We start from the raw sequence: 24,971 nt of genomic DNA, 5'->3' as shown, positions 1-24,971 counted from the left end.
GTAAATATTTTATTATGTCCTCTATAGAATTACACTAACTGTAGTACACAGGCAGACATCAATGCATGAGAATGTCTATGCATTCTCAGTCATGGTTCTTTTAAAAAGAAAACTGTATTTGAAATCATCAGTTCTGGCAAACAATCCAACACCTTTATTTCCAACTTCATTGTTCATTTCTGATACAAAAGTGAAACGTCCACAAATAGTTCTTCAGAACAAAAAACCTAGACAATTTATACCTAAACTATTACATGCAACATTTATAATGTGCAGTACAAAATGTACTCTGTTTAGAGGAGATACACGCTGCGTATCATGCCAAGATTTAAACAAGGGTTATATGGACTAGTGCTGATGGTTACATTTCAGAGACAGCTGCAGGCACTGCCTTCAAGCACAGAAAAGACACAGTTCTGAACAGTGGTACTTGCCTCATCCTCAGCCCTCAACTCCTCATTTCAAGTTTGAGGAAAAGCCTTGGTCCCTTTCCATATTCATAGAACAGTTCTGAATTCATCAAAAATGAAGCTTGGCACATGTGCTTCAACAACCTGAGGGACACAGGAAGGCACAGTCAGGCATTTGCATCATCCATTTGTTATCCATTCATCCATTAACAAGCATATCTGATCTGTGAGTCGAGCACACACACTATTGACCTTGGCAGCAGGATGTGCTCCTGGATGTGCACAAAGCAAGGAAGGAAGAGCACAGCCAGGGCTGGGAGGAGATGCCAGGAGCACAGGTAGGTACTGTCTAGGACAGGAGGAATGCTGCTGTCCTCTCTGCTGTGCCTCCACACAGCATCAGCTACAGCTGCAGGACTGACACAGGGACTTTCTACCACACAGAACTGTGGGTTGGGAAGACAAGACTGGAAGAATCTCACTTTCCTCATTGTGAATATTAGCTGGGAAATGGCTGTTGAATGCTTATTCAGGAACCATGGAGGTATAGCCTGTATATATCAAACAGGATTATGACTTATTTTTAAGACTATGTATAAATAACATATCATCCTCAAATGTAGTTAAGTTGCATTTAAATGTGAAATAAAGTCTCTCTGCAAGTAGATTTTTAGCATTTCCCTTGCATGTGAGACAAGGAAGCTGCCTGGGAAATCAGGCTTTGGCAGGATGGGAATGAAAGACTGGATACAGTGTTTCACCAAAATTTAGACTTGCTAATTAGCTTTTTGCATTGTGTTTAGAATACTGCTAAGTTTATTATTATGTGGAAACATCTTGGAACTTCTATTTTATTTCTTTCCTCCCCAACAGCCCCTAGCATTATACACTGAATATTAAATTTAACAGATTTTTATACACTGAGGATTTAATTTTAGTTTATTTAATTTTGTTTGAAATTGGCACAAATGTGAAATCCTTTATTTATTAGTATTCATCTATTTATTCCTGTGGTAATGGGACTGATCTCTACAAATCAGGGCTTCTGCACCAGCAGGACCCTGACCTGTTATTTGTTATGTTGGCTCATTTGTAGTACAAATGGAAGGTGTGGGCAGTGTCCCCATGGCCAGATCCCTTCATTGGCTAAGGTGGAGTAGGAGCACACATTCCCTGTTCTTTTTTCCAGGGAAAATGGTTGGGGTGTTTAGGGGCATATTTAGAGACATGGAATTCTTTCTTACCTTTCTTGGTAACTTGGTGTACCGAATGTAATCTTCCAGGAACATGAGGGCACCCACTACATCAGCAGGCATTTCTGGAATCTTCTGGCTAAAATTAAACCACCGTGAAAATCACACTCTTATTAATCAATGAGTTACTTGGATTAAATTACCTGAAAATGCCAGCCTTCAAATAACACCATTTCCAGTAGGTGCCATGTGATTCCATTACAAATAGAAATAGTGTTTTAATCTTCTATTTAGTAAAATACATTGTTATTGTGTAATCAATCATGGAATGGTTTGGGCTGGAAGGAACCTGAAAGATCATATAGTTACATGCCATGGGCAGGGACAATTTCCACTGGACCAGTTTTCTCAGGGCCCCATCCAACCTGATCTTGAACACCTCCAGGCATGGCGCAACCACAATTTCTCTGTGAAACCTGCTACAGTACATCACTACCCCCATGGGAAAGAATTTCCTCCTAAACATTAATCTCAATTTCCCCCCTCTCTTAGTTTAAAATCGTTCTCCCTTTTCCTGTCCCTGTCTGCCCATGTAAAAAGACCCTCTCATCTTTTTTTATAAGGTCCCTTCCGGTACAGAAAGACTGCAAATGTCAACCACGCTCTCCTAAAACAAAAATACTGAAAAAGCAGTGCTTTTTCACTGCTGAAGTCCTCTTCACAGAGGTGATACCTGGGTAAAAAGTAAAACATGGATACCTTGTGCACTGCTCCATTGTTGAACGAATAAACTGACCGATCAGAGCCAAAAATTGTTCTGTGTATCTTGAGTGAAACTGTTTCAACAGGGTAAGGAGCCCCAGAACCAAAGGAAGCCAGTCAATTTGATCAGCTGGCCGCTTGCACACCACTCCTGCACAGAAGAAACCCAAACCAACACATGTTTATAAAACAGAACATATTCTTATAGCACAGGCTAGCTCATATAATATACTCTTCATGGTTTTTTTGCTGTCTCCCCTTCTGCTTGCCCAGACAAAAAAATTCAAAACTAATGTAACAACTGCTTGTCTTCCATGGCGAATGGCTTAGTGATATTAAATGAGGCATAGGATAGAATGAGAAATCCAGGAGTCTGGATTCTGTTTCCTACTCTACTGTATTTGGCTTAAATAGGATAACAAAACTGTCTGAACGTGATGGACTAAAGTCAGGAACTGTGTATTTTCTATGCTGTTAATTCTACAATCTTCTCTACAGATAATTTCACATAGGTTTTAATTAGATTTAGACACACAGCAACTTACACATTACCTAAATTTCTGCTGTACTGAAGTTTGGGAAACTGGGAAATGAGGAATAGGAAGTTGACAGTGGGAAAATATGGCAGACGTTTTGTTGTTATGTAGATCTGAGGGGAAAAAAAAAAAAAAAAAAAGAGTAGTACAGGTCTTCTACATATTATTTTTTTCTCAGTTAATAAAAAACAGAAACAAACAAACTGCACTGAACACCTGAATGTATGCCTGACCTTATTTAATGGATTGTGAATGCCAGCAGCTTCCAGATAAGCTGTGATTTCATACAAAAGAGTGTTGTCTTCTTTAGGATAAGGTAGTGTTGGGTTCTGATAATGTGCCTCAATGTCAGCCAGTATTGCTCTAAAAGGAAAATAGATTATATTAAATAATTTTTAAAAATATCCCCAAATCAACCTTACATGATGCCACGTCATACTCACATAAAAATTTCAAAGATACAAAACCTCTACAGGGCCGCAATCAAGGGTACAACACCTTTTCTGGAGTATCTTCTCACAAACATTGTATTTGATTCAAAATCAGCACCACACATATTCTGTTTCTTTTTCTCATTTAAATGTGACTTCAGAACCAGGTATAACCAAACTCTATTAGAAACTGCATGTTCAAACTAATTACTTGCCATATATTTATTTTTAATGTTTTTGCTTGGCCAAAACTCAAATACTGATCAACAAAAACCTGCACACAAATCAGATTCCATATTTTGCTGTAATTTAGATTTTAAGGATTGCTGAACTGATAACAATTAGATCACAGTGATACATGCAGCTCTTCAGCACATTTTGCTTCTTACTTATTGAGATTTTCCAAAGCAGCAGCCAAATGCTTGGAGTCAAACCTGCAGGAATAATTTAATTCATTGGTAATCTGTCGTCTTAAAATCTGCATCTGACCAACCTGTTGACACAAACACAAGAAGGGTGGTGTGTTATACTGAATGCAATAAAGGAAGAGTGGAGTCAAAGACTGACCGCAACTGCACCACGCACTCAGAGCAGAGATGTGGTCACAGTGCTTGAAGTTTACACACAGCTCCTGGTTGCAGGTACAGGCCATGGGAAGAGAGCACAAAAATGGTAACACGTATAAAACAACTAGCTTTACACTGGTCAGTAAAAATGTCTGTACTCTGTTTCCCACCTCTCTGTAAATCTTAGGGTCAGCACAGCAGGAGAAAAAACCATCAGAGAGGCTCATTGCAGTCAACCTTCTCCTTCCCTGGCCTTTCCTCCTCACTCCATTAACATAAACAAACATAGACTTCACTCCATTAACATAAACAGCACTCTGAAAAACATTGGTGCCAAGTTATCATTGCAAAGACAAGATAAAGAGCCAAGACAATGGGACAGCTTGTTTAAATCACAGTACAATGCCTTCTGTGGCAAGGCACGTCTGGAAAATGCTACTGCTCCAAACTTTATCCTTGGGCATATCACGGTCACAAGGCACTGTGAGGAATCTCAACAGTTCTTGATACTGAACACTAACTTAGACTGCCCAGATCAGATCTCTAGTGCCAGACTCCGGTTTTAGTGAACTACTTGGTATGAGTCTCAGTGCTAAGACTTAGTGGAGCGTGAGCTGTCCATACAGCCAAAGCTCAGGAGCTCTTGCAAACCCAGGCTTGCTTCACTTGTGATGCTACACAATTCCAATTCAATATAATACAACACTGTAAAATAAACAGATTAAAATATTACAGAATCACAGAACAATTAAGATTGGAAGAGACCCCTGAGATCATTGAGTCCAACCTCTGACCAAACAGCATTTTATCAACTAAACCTTGACACTGAGTGCCACATCCAGTCTGTCCTTACACACCTGACAATGACTGACTCTGCACTTCCCTGGGCAGCCTGTTTCAATGCTTAACAACCTTTTCTGTAAAGAAATTCCTCCTGATGTCCAACCTGAACCTCCCTTGGTACAGTTTGAGGCCATTTCCTCTTGTCCTGTCACTGGCTGCCTGGGAGAAGAGGCCAACCCTCACCTGGCTACAGTCTCCTTTAAGTGAGTTGTAGAGAGTGGTAAGGTCTCTCCCGAGCCTCCACTTCTCCAGAGTAAACACTCCCAGCTCTCTGAGTTGCACCTCACAGGACTTCCCCTCTAGACCCTTCACCAGCTCTGCTGCCCTTCTCTGGACATGCTTCACGTCCCTCCTGAATGGAGGGACAATATAACCAAAGAGCCTCAAGTGAATTCTGAGTCAGTAAGTCACACGAACCTACCTTCATTATGGAGTCTAAATAAGCTGTCCAGATCTTCTGTGTTTTTGCAATTGCTGCAGAATAAACCTTGTTTGAATTTGCTGAGAAAAGAAGAAGGGTGAGGCATTAAAAAAAGAACAAATAAGATAAATAAATGCAAGGGTACAAAGACAACTGCTTTCTTCCATCTTAACCAGTAAGCACTTACCTATGATTCCTTTGAGGGGGCTGACAGCATTCATAAGTGCTTTTAAGGTATCCTGTACTGACCTGTCACGCAATATATTTTTCTGAAACATACTGATGAAATTCTAAATAAAAGAAAGAAATAAGTAAGTAAAATTATCACACACGCACTCTATGATTAATTTTGATGGCACTGGAGCCACATTTTTTAACAGCAGGGAAAGACTATTTCCTTAGATGAAGAGTTGAGTAATTCTGTAGTTACAGTTTTTGTTTTTTGTAGTTATGTTAATCAATATTAGAACCCTTAGAAAATTCCCCCTTGTCAGTATCTAATATCCACTATGGACAAGTATTAATTCAATTTTTCAGGAAGAACTGTGTTCATTGACACTTATTTCCCTTAAAATCTTTAACCAGGTTAGAACTAGATTCTTCTCAGGAAATAAAAACCCTTAGTTTCACGTAACAGGTATTAGAGAAACAGTCATTACAAAGAATTGACACCTTATGTATCATGGTAGACCCAAACAATCTTTGTTGATATCTAGACAGAAAAATAGAAGTTGACCTGGGATCAATTTTTAAGTACACACAGAGTGTACATCTTCAGAAAGCATTCCTACACAACCTGGAATTACACAGCCACACTTACTAAAGAGCACCAACTTCTATAATTTCATCTTTAACTGAAATTCTCACTTTTGGGGTTGAACAACCATTTTTCAAATGCTTTTGATTTAATTTTACCATTTCAGTAGTTGACAGATTTTTTTTGCATTGTGGCCTTGAGAAACTGAAGCTGAAAAATTACCTGTAACTCCTTTACAATCATGAAACACAGCAGCCTGTCTAAGCCATTGAGACCAAAGGTACCCAAAGTATCTTGGATCTCTGAGAAGAGACGACTGTTGGTTACTTCCTGATGAGTTTTGATATCATACCAGGTATTCATCTGGTCAATGTAACATGTGATTCTGAGGAAAAAATCAGCAAACAACTTCAGAAAAAGCTGCAGACAGTTCCTGTGGTACTCTCAGTAATGAATTACCTTTCTTAGACAGATGAGAAAGACTCTCCAAGTGCCTCAGGTGATGTTTAGCTACTCCTCTCTCCACCAGGGTTCTGTCATCCTTCCCTGATTTCTCTCTCCTCCATTTGTTTAACACATAGTTTTCCTTCTTAGACTAAAATCACCACTTTTCTAGACTAATATTTAAAATGTACAGGATGGACAGGGTAAATCTGATTTTAGACAGATATGGCAGCTAAGGAAAAACTCTCTCTTGTATTTAGGTTAGTGTATGGTGGAATTGGAGCTATCCAATGCATGGTGCTTGTGACACACAGTACTTACTTTGGGTCTGTAATCCTCAGGATTTCTCTGCAAAGACGACCAATAAATGTTACAGATTCATCCACAGGTGTGAATTTTGGTATAGGAATATGAGTAGATTGGTATATACTCTGCCAGTCTTGAATCTGAAAAATAAGTTTTACAGTAATTTGCAGTGTTCCCACTGCACCTTTTTAATTTGCTTAGAAATTTTTCTTTTGTTCGATTTAAAAGGAGCACACTGTAACACAATATTGTAAATTACACATAGCAACTATAAAAACAGAACAAAGGAAAGAGAAGAATGACTCTTATTACAAAAAGCTATTAAAGTAGTCTAGTACTTTCGTCATGCACAAATAATGTAGGGGGATGCTGAAACATTTCAGAATAAGCAGGGAGCAGATGTTTTACACAGTAGTTAGCACATTCAGTTGAAGTCACAGTGGTATGAACAATGGGTACACATGCTCCATCAGTCACAGGCTCAACAGTCAACTATAAAGACATCAACTTTTTTGTTGTTTTGGGGTTTGAGTAGCACCTTTGTTCTTAAGAAGTTATTGCACTCCTGTTCCACGTTGTAGTTAATAATACGAGACACCTCCTCTTGCCAAATTTTTAAACCATATATGTTGACATAATCCTGGATATATTCAAATGATCGATGGAACCCATCCATTGTAGCTGCCATTTCTTTCAGTTTGGGCATGAGTTCGCTTGGCTGGAGATAAACAACAAAAAGATAAAACCAAAACTGTGAACAGGTAGAATTCAAAGAAAATGTAAAAGGCTTCTAAATACCCTTACAGAACAACCTCTAGAGCATTTCACTATGGTCCAGCCAGACCTGAAAATCACTGAGAAATTTATCAAAGTTTGATATCTGAATTAATTCTTACTAAATATTTTTTTCCTCCCACTTGTATTTATTTTTGCCTTCAGTGGTACTATTGACTGATCTGGGAGATTAAACAATCTGGACAGGATCAAAACAAGGAGTCACTCCTTATTTTATCATTGCCTATCTATGTTTATTTGGCTTATGTGACCTGTCAATCATCACAGACAAAGGCAGTACTGTGAATTCAGAATTGATAGGACAGTTTGGAATAGAATAAAAATATGTTTTTTAATTCTGTGTACTTTTGGCAATTTATAAACTCATTTGAACCATCAAATAAAGCATTCCAAATAACCTTCATTAGTCCAAAACTTTTTTACAAAGAGGAGATCTTCACATAAAAGCATAAATTATTTTTTAGAAAACAGTATAATGAAAGAGGTCCCTGCACACCCAAGATACATAAAAAATTAAAACAAACCTTGGCTCTAGGATTAAAGATGAGGCCCCTGTGAAGAGCAAGGGCCACCCGTTTTACCAGCTCCTTCCTTATTCCATCCTCTAGTAATTGTTTTGGGTCCACCTAAGTAGAAGAAACATTTTTTTCTTTAAAGTCAGAAAGGTTTAAAAAATATAAAGGATTTATTATGTACCAAGAAAGATATTAAATACTCCTGATAAATAGGAAAACACTGTTAACAGATGCACTTAACCACCAGAGCTTGTCCAAAGAATAAAAATTTACATACTTCTGCTGGAGAATAAATGTTTTCTTTAAGTTGAATGGCAAAGGTTTCTAGTTCCCATATTCAACTTTTGTTCATGATCCACTGAGAATGTTGTACAATTCTAAGAAGCTAGAATGCATTAAGAAATGTATGTTTCTTCAAGAATACTTGCTTCTAGTTCCCAAAGTGGTATCAATGCAGCCTTAATGGAAAATTGCAGGACAGTTTATACCAATGGAGGAAACAGCTCTTCAGAAAACTTTTCCAGCAGGAAAAACCAAAGATCACCAACTCTGGTGGATGAATCTATTTACAATGGGGACTGTGGGTTCCTAGGAACCTGAAATAGTTCTTACCTAGCTGCCAATTTAGGCATCACTGTTTGAAAATTTGTATGCAAACTTATATTTTCTTCTCTTTTTATTTTTCCTTGAGGTCTCATGTACTGTGCTGAAATCTGTGCTAAAGTGCTAATTGCCACCAAACAGTCTTTTGCTATTGAAATAATGGATCATTACCTTGATGATACCAACTAAAGTAGTTTTCATCATGAGGATACCTTCAGTGAAGATTGAAATTGCATGGGTTAGCTTGGCAACCTGTAACAGGAAAAAAATCATTAAAGCAATTCAATAGACATAAACAATTACTCTTAAAAAAAAAAAATCTATGTTTCCCAGTGGTAGCTTCCTATTTTAGATTCAAATAATTTGCACTGATATACTTTCAGCTTTATATCTTGTTCTAGACTTAATTATATAATTACCTTTCTTTTAGTCAGATAAACAGAGGTGCGTTAGCAGTAGAAAAGAACAGGTACCTCTCACAGGCTTCAGGGGGATTATGGAAGGGAAAACCAGCCATATCTTGTGTACACAAATATCATGGACAAAACTCTCAGCTGATACTTTTGAAAAGGCTGGGAATACAGCTCACAGTAGTTATTCTATAATAAAGCCTGCTGCCACCATGAGTCCTCCTCAGTATCTCCACTGATCTAATATGGTAGCACATTCACTTGAAGTTTCACAATTATTGACATTTATTATTATCGTTACGCTCAGAGTTCAGACAAACCAGTCTTTTGCCTTTCAGGTGTTTACAATACAGAATAGAGAAGACACACTTCAGATCTACAGTCAAATAGAAATTGGAAGTGAAAAGTATAAGTTGTTTACCCTTTACCTCCTCAAAATAAGACATCACTGAACACTGCCTCCCTCCTTCACTCCTATCCAAACACAAGCCAGACTGACTTTAAAAAGTCTCACACGGGTCTAAAACCAATGTTCGTGTCTGAACATCAGCTTAATCAGAGATCACAACTTGTTTGCAGAAAACACCTAACAAGTGAGCACTTTGGCAAAATCTCCAGGGAAAAGCTGGCATCTTAACTGATTATTAGATTCTTTGGGGGAAAGACTTACTGATATACTCAGGTTTTTGTGTTTCATCTTCCTCTACTGAAAATAAAACCATGTAATTTAAATGTTTGCTCATTCTTCCAGACTGATTACAATGCAGAAGAAAAACCAGAGACAAAATGAGCAACAGCAGTTTTATCTGATCAAATCAGTGTACCTCCATCCTCTCCTCATTTGAGAGCAGCAAAAAGCTTAACCCTGCTGGCTTATTTAGTCTTTGACCTTCTCCTCTTGGAAGGAGAATGCCAAATGTGGAGGGCTTCATTTCAGACTCAGTTCTCAGGGTTCCACCCTCTATAATAAATAAAAATATCTTTATGCTCATTTATGAATTGATTTGTTTTTTTCTCCTTCTCTACAAGATCGAAAGTTTAAACTTCTATGAACAGAAGTGCAAAAGTTACTCATCTGTCCTCATGAAACCTAAGGTATGCTCACACCACCAGTCAGTTTTAACTTTAAGTCAAAAAATCTAACTTCACTGTTAAATGGTAACTCTGTGGAGCTGTATAGATTTAAACTTAGGTTAAAGTTGGCCACCTATAAGGTTTGCTTTTTCAGAATTCCCTGTTTTAACTGCACCTCATATCGTGGTCCAAGCTGAGCGTAATCTCGTAGCTTGTCCTTATCAAGGCGAGTTGGCACTTCAATAATATCGTGAGTCTGAAGCTTTATGATTTTGAGAAGAGATGTAAACATGCTTTCTGGAATTATCTGTAGAACCTTTGTAAATGAGAGAAGAAACACCCCAGTCAGTATATTCTCATTAAGAAAACGAGCCTCAATTAAGAAAAAGTAATTAGAGAACAAGGCAATTATGTCTTATAAGCACCCACCTTTCTCACATAGGAAACCAACTCGCCAGAGTAATACTGGGACACACTGAGAAGGTCGGGACTGTTTGCTTGATTGATACGGAGAAGGGGCAAATCAAGAGCAGAAGCAAGCTAGAAATAAAGTTAGCGTTTTAACTTCACGTTTGTTTTTCTGATGAAAATCTTATGCTTGAGTTCTCTTGCTCAGGCTCTTGTCCTACATCTCAAAGTACTAGATTCTTCCTAAGGAGCAGTGTTATACCAGGCTTTCCAAGAGGAAAAAAAAAAAATTGTCAAAAGTCAAAGAAATTCAATGGTCCATAAGGCTACCTTCCCTAAGATTGTTAAAACTTTAACAGCTGCATGGGACATTTCAGTTGTAATTTTATACTGTCACTCACACTAATCCCCATTCTTATTTCTACAGAAGATATTTTCATCTGAAGCCAGAGCTTCATTGACAGACAAAGGGCACAGAGAACATAACTTTTTAAATTCCTTCAGCCTGCTCTGATCCATATGCAGAGCATCCCATCTCTGCACCAGCGCCTCCAGAAAATAGCTGTAATGAGTAGAGGCTGGATGATGAGAATTATTTGCCTAACAGCAGCAATGTAATTGTTGCATTAAAAAACAAAACAAAACAAAACCAAACAAAAACAAACAAACAAACAAAAAAACCACACAAAAAACCCAAAACAACAACGAAAAAACCCAAAACAAACAAACAAACAAACAAAAAACCACAAAAAAAACCCCCAAAACAACAAACCACCAAACAAAAAACCAAAAAAACCCACATGCATAACCTCATTTTATTTTCCTTAAAACTAACTTGAGTTAATTCAGCACTGTCTAAAAAAAATGGACATAGAAGATGCTGGTAAAACAAAGTTTTATTTCTTCTGATTTCAGAGCCTTAAGGCCTTTTAAACAAACTGCTTGGATTAACTTGCAGTGTTCAAAGTACATTCACTGTTGTTCAAACTTACCTTTAGGAAAGTGGCTCTGAGTTTAGTTACCATAGATGGACTGACTCTTATGCTGTCCTGCATAATAGATGTAAAGCTAAGGTAGGAAACAAACAAAACAAATCAGCTTCTCCACCTGAAACTCTTTATTTTCAACTATTTAATTGTATGACAACAGCACCAGTGTAATGTGGAAATGGCACAGGAGATCACTAACAAACTTCACTAAAGGAGGATTTAGGTCTGAGGTAATCCTGGTTAGAAAAACCCTATGTGACAAAGAGTAGGTGGGGCAAAAGACGAGGCATCAGGGAGTGTTTACAGCCACAGCAATGAAGCAGCAGTTCAGCAAAATCCCACCATGGAAACAGAATTCTTGAGCATTTGTTTTTGGTGGAAAAATGAACTCCAGTATTTTGGAGAACCCTCAGTAAGACTGAAGGCTGGAGACAGGAGGTTAACAAAGTTGTTATAGATAGAACAGGATAGGTAGTAAAAAGTCACACTATCACTTAACCTGCAGCTAACAACCTGAGAAGGATGGATGTTAATTCCTATTTAAGCTAATTAGAATTCAGTATACTCAACAACTCACAGAACAATGCTTCAAGACTGTTTTTAAATTGGAATGTTTATAGTCTTAACAACATTTATGCACGTTATTTCCCACAAGTTATACAAATGGTTACTGACTGGAAGAAAAAGTTCCTGCTTAACATACCTGTCAATTAATTGCCAAGCATAGGAAAGATCCCCAACTATCTGCATGGTGATCAAAACCTCCTCTTTAATGTTGATAGTTCGGATCATCTGATGGAGGAATTTGCGGGTGTCAGCCAGAAACTGGCAAACTTGCAGGTTGCTTTCCAGCTGGTGAAACTCTTGGACCTATATTTAAAAAAACAAACAAACACAACTCATAAAAAGACTTTTTTGTTATTTTCTATTATTCTTTAAGCACAGCAATACAAACAGAATCAGTAAACTGACATTTTACTTCTGGATGTGAGCACCAGTAAGACACTTAAATCCTGGCCTGTTACAGAGTATATTAAAAATAAATTTTACAGTTATTCAAGGAGGTGTACTGTGAAACATCAATCTGAGTACTCTTTTATATTCTGGAAACAGAAGAAGCACAGACAGAAAAAACAAAGATTTTTTTTTTTTTTTTGGCCTTTCAAATTACCCTTCATAGTTTCAATTTATTTTCAGAATTTCTAAAAAATGAGTAATGTTGCCAAATAATGTTAAATACTAAATTAATTTCTTTGAAAAAACTTACAAATCCTAGGCTACAGATGGCATGACCTTTCATACCATATCCCTTATTTTACAATATCAAGGTCTATATAAAACTCCTGCTTACTCTAGATATGTAACAGCAAATATCTAATAGATTTAAACAATTGCTAAACCGCAGATCTGTTTTGTATCTCTGCTATTAGAAGTCAGTACATGTGTAAAAAATGATGCTGTTCCAGAAGGACAAGGTAATTTATCTCAAAATGTCTTTGCCATACCTCTTCCAAAGCCTGTATTAGCTGTACAGTTTTTCTGCCTGCTGCAGTGGAATCATCATAGTTCAGAGACATTATTTGCTTGGAGATTTCTCTGAACCAAGCCTGGAGATTTTCTAAGAAAGAATTAGGAAAAATTTAAAGAAATCTCTGCATGTATGATAGGCAGAAAAAATACAGGGAACTTGCTAATCAAAAGAAACAAACAAGCTATACACACAGGAGACTATTTTTACAAGTTTTTATTTCACTGGTACATTTCTCGTCATTCAAAATGTCCACTTGATAAAGTGGCAAATGCTCAGGTAAATTTCAGATGCAACATTAAAAACACCTACCAACATAAATGGGGATTAAAAAAATCTTATTTTTACACCAGCTCAAGAGAAAAAAAAACTGTTAAAAAAAGAAAAGTGCAAGGAATTTGGAAAGAAGTACAGATTTGACTTTTAAGTCCTTTGAGAATTTGGAGAATACCACTCAGTGTAGAGGAGAAGTAAAAGAAGGTTTGAAAAAATGCTCATAAAATTGAAATCCAGGTTACAACCAGGAAAAGAACAAGGGAAGAGGTTAAACCACCTCTAGTTTTACTGGGCATGATCTTCTTATTCCTTTGTACATAGAACATGCTAATGTGAACTCCATTACGCATACAAAAGTGACTTGACATTTTATAGATCTAGCACTTCTAAATAAAGGAATGAAAAATACTTTTAAAATACGGCCATCTAAATATTAGGTACGTAAATACTGCTTACATATGGAATATGTGCTGAAAACCTAAACGAGACAAGAGTTAAAGAGACCTCTTTGGCAGCTGAGGGACATGAAAATCATTCTTACATTATCACTATTAAATTAATGTATTTTCTTTTGGTATCACTTTATAAATATAAATCAAAATAACTTTTCTCCCCTACAGTATAGTTTTTAATAATTACCATTTTTCTCCACTCTGGTAAGTGGTTTTACTCCTGAGAAAACATCAGCAAGCTCAGTCATCCTTTCAGATCCCTCTTTTTTATAGTTCTCCCATTTTGCTTGTTTTTCTGACAGCATCTGCTTGAACATCTATTGAAACCCAAAGCATTTGGTTTACAAAGCTGGCAAGGAGGCATATCACAATAGGTGAAATAAAATACTGAAAACAGATGGAACTGACTTAGTAATCACTACATAAATTCAAGATCTTGCCAGAATATTAAAAACAAAATTAAAAATATTAAGAAATACAGACAGTGTGATGGACATACAGTGACAGAAGATTACTGAATTTATAAAACAGTACAATGCACATTTTTCAGCTTAGAGATCTTAGAAGACTCTGGTTAGTAGCACATTACCTCTTTTAAAATGAATTCAAATTGAGCTGTATCCAGAAGAAGCTGGAAAAGGATCCTGGAATTGTACCTTGAGTCTGTTAAAATTTGATCCTTTATCTGGCGGAGACGTTTGTTATTTGGATCACAAGCTGAAAATGGAAAGACAACATTTCCCCACTGTTACACAGAATTTGGCCAAGCTTTTCACTCTTTGTAAATACATTATTTTTTAATAGCTTGAAGGCAAAACCATTTTGCTCTGGTATGTAAATCCCCACTTGTTTTCCACTTATATGGAATAACCCTTCCTTTGAATATGATATAATAAAGGTTTCTGTGGTGCTTCAGCCTTCTTAAAATTTCTGTAGGCTCCTGAAACTAAATGTGAATTTAGTCCATCTGACTGAGAAGCCCAGATACCAGTATTTCTAAAACGATTACAAAAATTGTATGGAGGTGTAACAGAAGCCCTCTTCCATATTAAGAAGCCTCAAAGACAGCACAAGCATTTAAACAAGGTAATGTCTAAACAGGCCAGTTTACACATTCAGACTCCACATGAGAGACATTACTCAACAGTTTCAGCTGAATTTCAGTTCAATAGAACAAAAACCTTGGTTTCAACCTGTTAATAACTAAGATCTTAAGAAGTTGGCCACTGCTTTTTGGAGCTAGTTAAAACTTTCAGAATTACGTTTTTCTTCAGAATATAATTCAACAAGATCATGACTTGACTAATTTTTGTACCTGTGTTTGGCTCACAAGAACTGAAGAAATGCATGTGCCATTTCAGACAAGGCTTTAGGAGACTACTTGCAAAACAACAGCTCAACAATCTCCGGCAAACAGCAGAGGAAACTGCTAACTTCAACAGCAGCAGAACTGAACTTCCCTCAGGCCCCAAAACACAGCCCCAGCAGAGCAGGACTGACAGCTCAGCAGTGAGTGTAGCACCAAGTCTTACTCGTGTCCGCAGTGTGCAGCATCAGCCAGCGAATCGCCACGTTGCAGTCTCGCAGACAATTGAGCAGCTTGGGAATGTTGTCCAGCACCAGCTCTTCCCTCAGACAGCCCTCCTTGAGGAACTGCTGCACCTGCGTGTGCACTCGCTCGCTGACTGCAGCGTATCTGCTGGCCTTGAAACACACAAAGCCTGCATCAGTAACATGCTTGCCTCAAATGGAATATGCCACGCTCCCTAGAGCTTAGAGGGCACACAGATCAAAAAAGTCCTATAAACATTATTATCATTACTAGTAGGTAATATTATACACTGCAAGTGCACGGCAAAGGATGCAAGATAAATTTTAAAGCTAAGAGGCTATGCAGGAAGCATAATGTTTCAAAAATGCAGACTTGTAGCCCTTCTATATAGCCACTTATATACCCTCCAGGAATTGTTCCTAAAAAATGGTACTAATATTTTATTGCCGAATGGGAAAGAACAACAACAAAACCTATCACAGAATGAAGATACTTATGAGTTAAGTACGAGTTCTGCTTGGTGAACTTCTTCCCTAAAGATGAAGGAAAATTTTCTACTCTCTATTCCCTACATTTGTTAGACAGTATAGTACATACATTGTATGCAGGAAGAAAAGACCCATGCATTATTGATGTCATTTACTTCAGATGCCCTTGCATCTTGCTAAAAATACTTAATGCTGGCTTATGTACCTGCTCTTTGACATTTGAAAGATCCAGCGTGTAGTTGAGGGCAGTTTTAGCAGCTTTGTAGGGCTCCCATGCTTCTGCCAGATTGACAGTGATTCCCATGTAAATGCTAATGACCTAAAATGGGAAGCAGTAAACGAGAAGTTGCATTTATGTTATTATTAAGAAAAACACAAAGTTTGCATTTAGCAGTATGAGAGAAAGGGATATGCTGTGGGTATAAATAAGAGATAACTTTTTGGTAGCAGTACTTTTTAGTGTACCACTTTGGAAATTAAGAAGACTTGGAAACAAAAGGCACACAATTATAAGCTTAATTTTTTAAATTCTGAAAACAAGCTTAAGTTTTGAAAACAAGATGTCAGTTCTTTCAGTCACTATATATGATACTCAATTTTTTCTCCATGAACTCATGACTTATTTTTCAGTTCCATGGTGCTCTAAACAAGATTGATAAAAGCAATTGGGGGAAAAAAACTATGACAGGGAAGGAAAAATGAGATTAATTAATCTTACTGTAAGGATGCCTAAAGGACCAAATCGAACTGTAATGCATCTTTCACGGTGACACAAACAGAAAGAAATTATGATTAAATAGTGTGACTTTTAAGGAGCAAAGAGAAACTGATTTCAGACTCCTAGCACAAAGTTTATGCATGATTAAAAATAAAATGATTAAATGATGTAAAAATACAGAATTCTGAGTAAGTAACAAGTATTTTAACATAATTGATTAAAAATGGAAGACCTGGTGTACTGGCAGATGAAGGATGTACAGAGCTGTGGGATTATGAGCTTTGTCACACTGATGCTCCAATACTCCTCCATACAGGCACGATCATCGAGGGGGACACTGTCAGCCTTTGAGCTCTTCTGGCAGTGTCAAGTAAAGGCAAATGGGACCCAAGTCTGCTGATATGAAGATCTCTCTTATATTATTGAAGTGAAGCTCATTATTTCCTGTAGATCACAGTTCCTCAAAAGGCTACACTTCAGCTGCTAAAACTAATTTGAAATCAACCCAGGAGTCGAGTATTTTGTACGATGCAGCTAACTTACCCACACTTGACCACAAGAAGATAGGTGTTGTCTAAAAATATCAATTTGTACTATGAACTCAAGTTAATAAAAATGCCGGCATAGTCAAAAATTCAGTGTCACGTTCTCATTTCTAAAAATAAGCTTGTAGTTCTCCAGAAACAGAGGGATTCTAATGTCTACTGAAATAGCCAGCTATTGCAGTTTCTTCTCTTCCTGCTTCACTGCTCCACTTATGGCATAGAAGACTACAGCTTGAAACCAACAGAGATACACAAATTAATGTAGTTTCTTTGTAAAGTCTGAGTCTCTTTGACATAGACTACCTAGGGACTCTAATCTCATATGACAGCCTATTTCATAGCAGTTTTTGCAGAGTAGGGATTCTGGATGGAAATCCTAAATCTCAGTACTGAAAGGCAGTATTTTCATTTTAATCACTACATCTGAAAAGGTCTATAAAAGCACACGTAGTGATAGCTTTAGCTTCTATGTTATTTGGACAACAGCACAGAGCTAATCCTTAAACAAGTTTTCAAATAACATCAGTGTGGGATGATTCACTGGGGACCAAGACTGTTCCCTACAGCATTCCTGACATGCTGGTAGAATTCACCAGCAGAAACCACATGAAGGTCAGAAATGACAAATACAAAGTCCTATACTTAGGAAAAACCCAAACTCTCACAACACCACAATCTGGGGACCGGCTGCCTGTGTCACAATTCTGCAGAAAAGGACCTAAGTGTCCTGCTGGACAAACCAAACGTGAATCAGACCTGCAGCTGTATGACACCAAAGCGTAATGACACTGGGCTATGCCAGACTGCAGCCAGCAGATTGAGGGAAGTGAATCTTTCCTTCTAGTCAGCTCTCATGAGGACTCATTGAGAGAAATGGGTCCTGATTTGGGCTCCTTAGTATGAGACAGACACGCACAAACTGGAATGAAGTGAACAGGACACCACTAACACACCTGCGGGGACCAAGTACGTAAGGGTAGGATTTGCTTAAACTGGAAGAAAGATGTCAAAGGAATCTGACTGTGGTCTTCCACTACCTAAAGGGAGGTTATGACTAAGACAGAGCCAGACCCATCGCAGAGGTGCACAGTGAAAAGATAAGAAGCAATAGCCACAAGCTATTCCAGTGGTACAGAAGGAAGAAACTCTTCACCACTGGGCAAGGCCTGAGCAGCCTGATTTAGCTTTGAAGTTAATCCTGCATTAATGAGAACGCTGGACTGGAAGACGCCTAAAATGCTTTCCATCACACATTTTCCTGGGACTCACTTTATCTTGATAGTATTAGAGTTTAGTTGACTAAAGCATTTAAGACAATAAATTACACTTTCAAAGGACAGCCTTCCATGCTTATCCAGAGGGTTTGACTTGGACTGCTTCCTTTGGAACAAAGTAAAATTTCCACAGAGAAAAATCTGTTCTAGTTTTAGGTTATTATTACTTTTCTGTAACAAATACTGTAAAAATAATTTCAATTCTTCTTACAACATTAAATCCAGGGAACAGTTTTAAAACAGAATTATTTTTTACCCAATTATCTGGAAAGTATTTGTCCACAATCTCTCTCATTTTAGCTTGTTGAGTGTGAAGAATAGAAGGCTCAAAATACAGTATCACATAGAGCATAGCAGCTTGAGTAGCCAGGGCAGTGCTGCGGTGTTCTGGTAATGGATATGCTGAAACCTGGAAGAAGTAACAAAACAAAGCTGAACATAATACAGTGAATCATAAACCACCTGAAAATATTCTGGGACATATTAAAGAATGCAGTGCATAGATACCATGAGGTAAGAAGATTACTGAGGTAAGATGGACATGCTTACACATGCAGCATATTTATCAGATGTATTTCCAGAGTGTAAAAGTTGTCTTTCTAGATGTGTGCTACTTTTAACAGGCTACAGTAAGATTCTACTATGCTGTAAATGAGTCAAGTAAGATTCATTCAATCATAAGATATTAAACAAAACCACTGCTTTTTACTGCAGAGCTGGCTACATACTACAGCAGATTGCCCACAGAGGTTCTGTGGTTTGTACCTCTGGAGATACTCAAAATCCAACTGGATGCAGCCCAGTGCAACCTGCTCCAACTGACTGTGCTTGAGCCAGGTCAGACTAGCTGACCTTAAGAGTCCCTAAAACTTCTGTAATTTTTTTTTTTCTGCACTTCATGGTTGAATAATTAACCTGAGAATCAATTTGATACCCCACTTTAAAGCTCTCTTTTATCTCAGGGTGACTTACCTGGTTGTAAATGTCATCTGACCGTAAGCGGCCGATAACCATGCTGACAAACGTTTCACTTATAGGAACCCTGCTGAAGTAACTCTCAGGGTAGTTTGGAGGTCTTTTAGCTCCAGGTTGGCTGGAGTATCCAGTGCTTCGAAGCAGTTTACAAATATCATCTAAATTGGAGTCAGCAGAGGATCGGGCTGCACTGTTTTACAAAAAAAGAGGAACAAAAAATTGAGCTATGTGACCTAATAATTTCCTTTTTTCCAACCCCTCATAACCACGCCCTTCTCACAAGAAAATTAACAAACACTGAAGTCTAAAGCAGGTTTTTGATTGTTTATTCCATTAGTATCATGTTATAGGACACTGATGAATGTCCAGATAGGACAAATTGAAATTCCAGATAGGCAGACAAAGCACAAACAGAAAATTGAACTCCAGAACAGAAAGAAGGAGCTTTACATTCAGAGAAGAATTTGTTCCTTTTTTTCCTCCTTTTTTAAATTTTCATTTTTTTTCTCCCCATTTCTGAAATTCCCTTGTCAGTTAACTTCTGCATTCCAGAGTTAAAGAATCCCTCATTATATACTGGGAGGTATAAACATAGTCAAAGCAGCATTTTATATATGGAAGGATTTGCACTGACACTCTTTAAGACGCCAGCTGTTATACCCTGACGCTGAGAACCTACCCTGTAAAACGTGTTACTGATTTACCTAATAAAGCCCTGCAACTACAAGAAGTCTCACTTGCAATACAATTGTCAGGACTTTTCAGAAAGTTTCCTTGCACGTTTGGGAATCAGTGGGACTTTCATAGCTGGCACTTGCAGCGTAAAAGCTTTAGCTGAAAATTTATTTGTGGACTTCAAATGTCTGTTGTAACAGAATGAAAAATCTGTTGCTCATTTTGCAAAGCTAAAGCAAAAGCAAAGAGTTCTATCGATATTCAGACAGCTTTGCTGAATTATCTGTATAAAGTCAGTTGATGAAAAAGGTGTCAATATTTTAATTTATCTTAATTCAATGCCCTAGGTTACTGAATATACTGCATGTTACATATCTCAGCCTTGAGTGCTTCTGTAAAGCTATATACACCACCTGTATCGGTAGTAGGAAACCAACATTCTTTCTCTGACTTCTCCTTCAATCTTCTGGTCAATGACCAGTAGCATGACTCCATATAAATACAGGGCTTCACACTGTTTGGAAAGAGAAAGAACAAAGAAAGAAAATCACATAAACATGATTCTGTCCTCCTTGAAGTGAGTCACAGCACTTCCATGCATTTGATAAACTTAAATTTTTGTCTAGTTTGGCACTTACGGAGTGGGTTAATTTTCTACTATTACAAAACTAGTCAATACTCACTAGAAGCTGTTTTCCATCTTCATTAAGGAGGACAGTTTCTAATGTTTGCTGAATGTAAATTCCTTCATTGAGATCCTCTAAGTATCTAGGAATGAAGACAAAAACTTTGGTCATTGACTGTTTTCCTCTCAAACTAGAACTCATCAGTTACATTTTCTCCGAAAGCCAACAGATACATCAGAACACTTCCCTAGTTCAAGCAGCATGGTGTTTTTCAAAGAAGAGAGGCTCTTCTATAAAATGAGACACTGGAACCCTTAGCTAGTGCCAACCAGCTAGCAAAAGTTTCCTTCCATATCCTGATGGTGAATGGGAAAGACACTGCAGGACACCTGGCAGCTTACAGCTCCTCCTCTTAATCTTGTCATGGGTGGGTAAGAGCTTGGGAACGCTGCCATACAATAATGTAGTAAAGTTGTCATACTTTCAAGTTACCTGAGTATACCTCCTGGAAATACAATAAATTGATCTCAATTGCAGTTTGGAAGGTAGAGCTAGAAATAGAGTATATTCACCTTAATTAACAGAAGATTTATTCCTCTTAAAGGATTCTCCAGTAACACTACTTAGTAAGTAATATCAAACATTTAATCTTTTCATATAACATAAATAATAAAACCAATTCTCATGTTTAAGATTTTCAGTAACATTTTCTTAGAGCATTTCATGAAACTTTCATATTGTTTTTTACACGTCAGAGTAGCAAACTTGAGAATACAGTGACTTGACTGAAAAATTAAATTCAAGAAAATAATGCCAATGAAAGTTAAAAAAACCCAAACTACCTGATATTCTGCAAGATATGTTTTGCAACATGACTAAAAAATTAGCTTAATAATATGGATTCTCCTTTTATTAAAAAGAAAAAAACTTCAGGACAATCTCCCAGATAAAGAAAAAATAACTCAAATTTAAAATTGAGGAAATGAGGTAGAAAAGTTAAATGCTTTCAAGTCCTATATTAAGCTGGTAGGGAACTGTTGAAGTAAAAGTTAGTGTTCACTCCAGCAATCCAGGTTTCCTGGTGCACATGAATATGCTTCAATGGGTATACTGGGTCTCTAAAAAAGCTTCTCATCAATAAGACAAAACAGTAATCTAGTCTTCGAAAATCCATAGGTATTTAAGATACCATACCTGTTTAAATCTACAATGTATTTATGTACACTCTGAAAAGCTAAATAAAATCTCGTCAAAATTTCAATGTTGTTTTCACGAAATTCTTCATCTAAATCCAGTAAGTCAGGTTTGGCTTCCAGTTTGCCTTCACATGTCTCAGGCCCCTGAAAAACAGAAACTCATCTTTAGAGACAATACTTGACTTTGATCTCTACTTGACTTCTCTACAATAGGACACAGACCATGTACAACCACCCCAGTCTGCAAACCAGAGTTAACATTTCTTACCAAAACAAGAATTTGCAGTTTTCCAACCTACTTTATGGTTAAATATTGATTCCATAAAGATGAGCTTTACACATTGTTACAATCTGCAATGACTTAAATATGATTTATCCAATGTAACCAATGGAAAAGAACGGCCAATGCTTTCAGTAAAGCCCCAGTACATATGAAGGCATTGGGTGCTTTTTGTAGTGCTATCTCCCTGATGGAATTTTTCCCTTTACACATTTCACCTGGTTGATTTCTCAGATAGAAACCGTAACATCGAGATCTCACAAAGCTTAATACCTTCTCATACATTCAAACTCCTTGAAAATATTAGACATTGTTTTCCCACAGACTCTACATCTAGCTCAGCACTCATCTCCTGAATTGATGTAGAAACTTTGTCATTAACAATCATGGGGGAAAAAGAGTTGGGATGAAGAAACTGACTTCCTTAAAGCAATAGTACAACTTTTCTAACCCTTTACCACTGTCATGTTTCTCATAAGAACTATTCAGTCTTACTATCACCACCTAAATGAAAATTATGTTAAAGTTTGATTAAAAGTATTATTAAAATTTAATTGAAAATACTTAGCTGAAAACTTGAGTTTTAAAAAGTACTCTTCTACTTCTCTTTTTGTGCAAAATATCTACATAAAATAAAGGATAAAAGCAGGTGCCAAACTGCCTACGAAGCTCAAATGGACAAATAGTCTCACCTTTTCAAATCTCAAACATCTCATTAATTCTAAGAATCATGAACACAGAAGGGGTGCATTTGCAGTAAAAATATCTGTAAATTCTCTAATCTCTGCATTACAGGTATGACTTCTATGGATTTTTTTGGTTTTAACTTTGAAAAACAGCACACTGTTATGCTTTATTAACATTCAAAAATACTACAGCTTTAAGGATTATTGTATTTCTCACCAATTACAGCTATCTGCTTTTAAATTTTCAAGTAATTTGTGTAAAAAAGACTTCTACCAAGCACACAGATCTAAAGGTAACTGTGAAATCAGTTATGCTCTGCATTTTCAGTATCCAAGCCTCACAGTTACTGCCTGAAATTTACAACTCCTACTACAATAAAATGGAATTAAATTTTAGAAGTGCATCCCTTGCTTTATTATTACCATTTCTTCTATTGTACAATCCAAATAAAGTCAGATTAGACGGACTCTGTAGTTCCTTCTTAATCATGCTGGAAAATAACAGAGGGAACTTAGTACTGCAAGCTTAATTCCAAAAGAGAAATAAGGGCTTTCCATGGACACTTCTCCTCGACTTATTTATTTATTCAGCACATGTGACCAAGTCCAGTGAAAGAACAATCAGAGCACTGTCAGACAGGAAAGCAGAAAGCAGTTTTCATGGCTGCAAAGAATAAGCTACAGAGAAGAAAGATGGGCATACTGCCCACGGTGCTGCTCTGAAGGAAAGCAACCAACCATGTTCAGAAGCGGCTGGTGGAAGCATAATTTAGTGGTCCTGCAGGAATTAGTACTAGTACTACTACTACTACTACTACTACTACCTCCCCAGAATCCAATACTCACTTTCTATATAATTGGCATCTGTCAAAGTTCACAGGCCAGATAACTCATCAAACATTTTGGAAGATGTAGCAGTAATAAACACAGTAGCCAGGAATGGCTGTTTCACAACCCAAAACATCCTCATGTGGGACATCAATGCTTTAAGGAGAAGTTTAACAGTAAAAGAATTTACCTTAAAATAACTGAAATCAAATATGATATCTCCATACTTCTGCTGATCAGCCTTGTCCTTTAGCCTGAAAACACCAGGAATAAATTCGGAAAGTCTCAGAAGTTCTGCAATGATGGCATTTCCACAGGAAACAATCCGAAGAATTGCCTGACCACAGAGATTGTTTTCAGCCAGAAAATCCACCATTGTGGAGCTGTGGATGTGACAGAGAGGCAGAAGTCCTGCAGTCTGATTCCGATCCTTACTCTTTGGGTTACTGGAAGCAGAAAGCCGGATGAAGAAACCAGCTGTGCCATTAATAACCTGTAAAAACAAACCCACACACATCCACGGCGGTTTATGTTCATGTTTTTGATAGCTTAATTTGTGGATATTTAAGCACACTCTCCAATCTTTCAAATGATGAAATTTAAATTATCCACTTTGTAAAGCTTCATAAAAGAAATGCATGGAATTCATTTTCAGCACGTACACCCAGTCTGAGAAACTACCCGTGAGAACAGGCAGGGGAAGCGTGATCTTCTGAAGAACAGTTTAAGAACGCTATGGAAGAATGAAACAATCACAAATATTGAAGCAATTATGGCCAGGTGAGGAGACTGGCCGCAAGGAAAGCAAAAACACTTCACAAAATGTGTTTTTAAGAGCCACTTTAAAAATGCATCCCAAATGATCATAATGGGCTTTAGCAATAAGGAAAACTTTCATAGCAAACGGAAATGACACAGCTCCGTTCCTATACTTATTGCTGAAGGATGAGCTTCCGTACTGCGGCTGCCTTTCCTGCTCAGTTTTATTCGTTCACACGTTTCCTAACGGATACAGCGTGCAGCACCAAAAATAAGCGTCTGTGCTTCGGAAACATTTATGGGAAGTTATGAGCAGGCTTGACTTTTCACCTAACACTTTCTGAACCACTGCGATAAGTTTGAGATGACAGTGAGCTGTCCCAAGACAGTTCTGACCCAAAACGAGCACCCGGAGCCCTCCCGGGTCCCCAGTGCCGCCGCAGGCTCTGCTCCGCGGCGCACAGCGGGCCCCAGGCCGTCAGCGGCCGGACGCGCTCCGAACCCGGTCCCGTCCCGTCCCTTCCCGTCGCGCTCCGGCCCCGCCGAACTCACGGTTCGCACGCAGGCGGCCCCGCTCCCTCAACGGCTCCCGCCGGTGCCCGGCCCGCTCGGCGCGCTCACCCTGCCCCGGCCGCGCCCGCGGGCAGGGA

The 24,971-nt window shown here is 37.8% G+C and overlaps 1 protein-coding gene across 2 annotated transcripts; it reads right to left on the bottom strand.

Moving 5' to 3' along the window:
* Nucleotides 1-24,968, bottom strand: WASHC5 (WASH complex subunit 5). 2 transcript variants are annotated; one of them, XM_040060228.2, is made up of 29 exons: nt 24,874-24,968; nt 23,753-24,055; nt 21,767-21,912; nt 20,630-20,714; nt 20,360-20,460; nt 19,269-19,461; nt 18,553-18,705; nt 15,965-16,078; nt 15,252-15,423; nt 14,309-14,436; nt 13,907-14,036; nt 12,969-13,081; nt 12,167-12,333; nt 11,467-11,542; nt 10,496-10,606; nt 10,242-10,382; nt 8,754-8,834; nt 7,989-8,090; nt 7,208-7,387; nt 6,685-6,809; nt 6,142-6,304; nt 5,350-5,452; nt 5,163-5,242; nt 3,722-3,825; nt 3,135-3,264; nt 2,918-3,014; nt 2,363-2,516; nt 1,655-1,742; nt 1-554 (listed from the first exon to the last, which is right to left on the bottom strand). In XM_040060228.2, the coding sequence occupies exons 2-29, from the start codon at nt 23,936-23,938 to the stop codon at nt 498-500; spliced, it is 3,480 nt and encodes a 1,159-aa protein (XP_039916162.1). In that variant the 5' UTR covers nt 23,939-24,055; nt 24,874-24,968; the 3' UTR covers nt 1-497. The 2 variants fall into 2 exon arrangements, with proteins under 2 accessions (XP_039916162.1, XP_039916170.1); XM_040060236.2 differs by having other exon boundaries at nt 23,753-24,008; nt 24,874-24,885.
* Nucleotides 24,969-24,971: the final 3 nt, after the last annotated feature.

The sequence above is a fragment of the Hirundo rustica genome, chromosome 1, assembly GCF_015227805.2.
Source record: "Hirundo rustica isolate bHirRus1 chromosome 1, bHirRus1.pri.v3, whole genome shotgun sequence".
In the NCBI taxonomy this organism is placed as follows: Eukaryota; Metazoa; Chordata; class Aves; order Passeriformes; family Hirundinidae; genus Hirundo; species Hirundo rustica.
The sequence above is the reverse complement of the archived record's forward strand: the minus strand, read 5'-3'. Positions and strand labels throughout refer to the sequence as shown.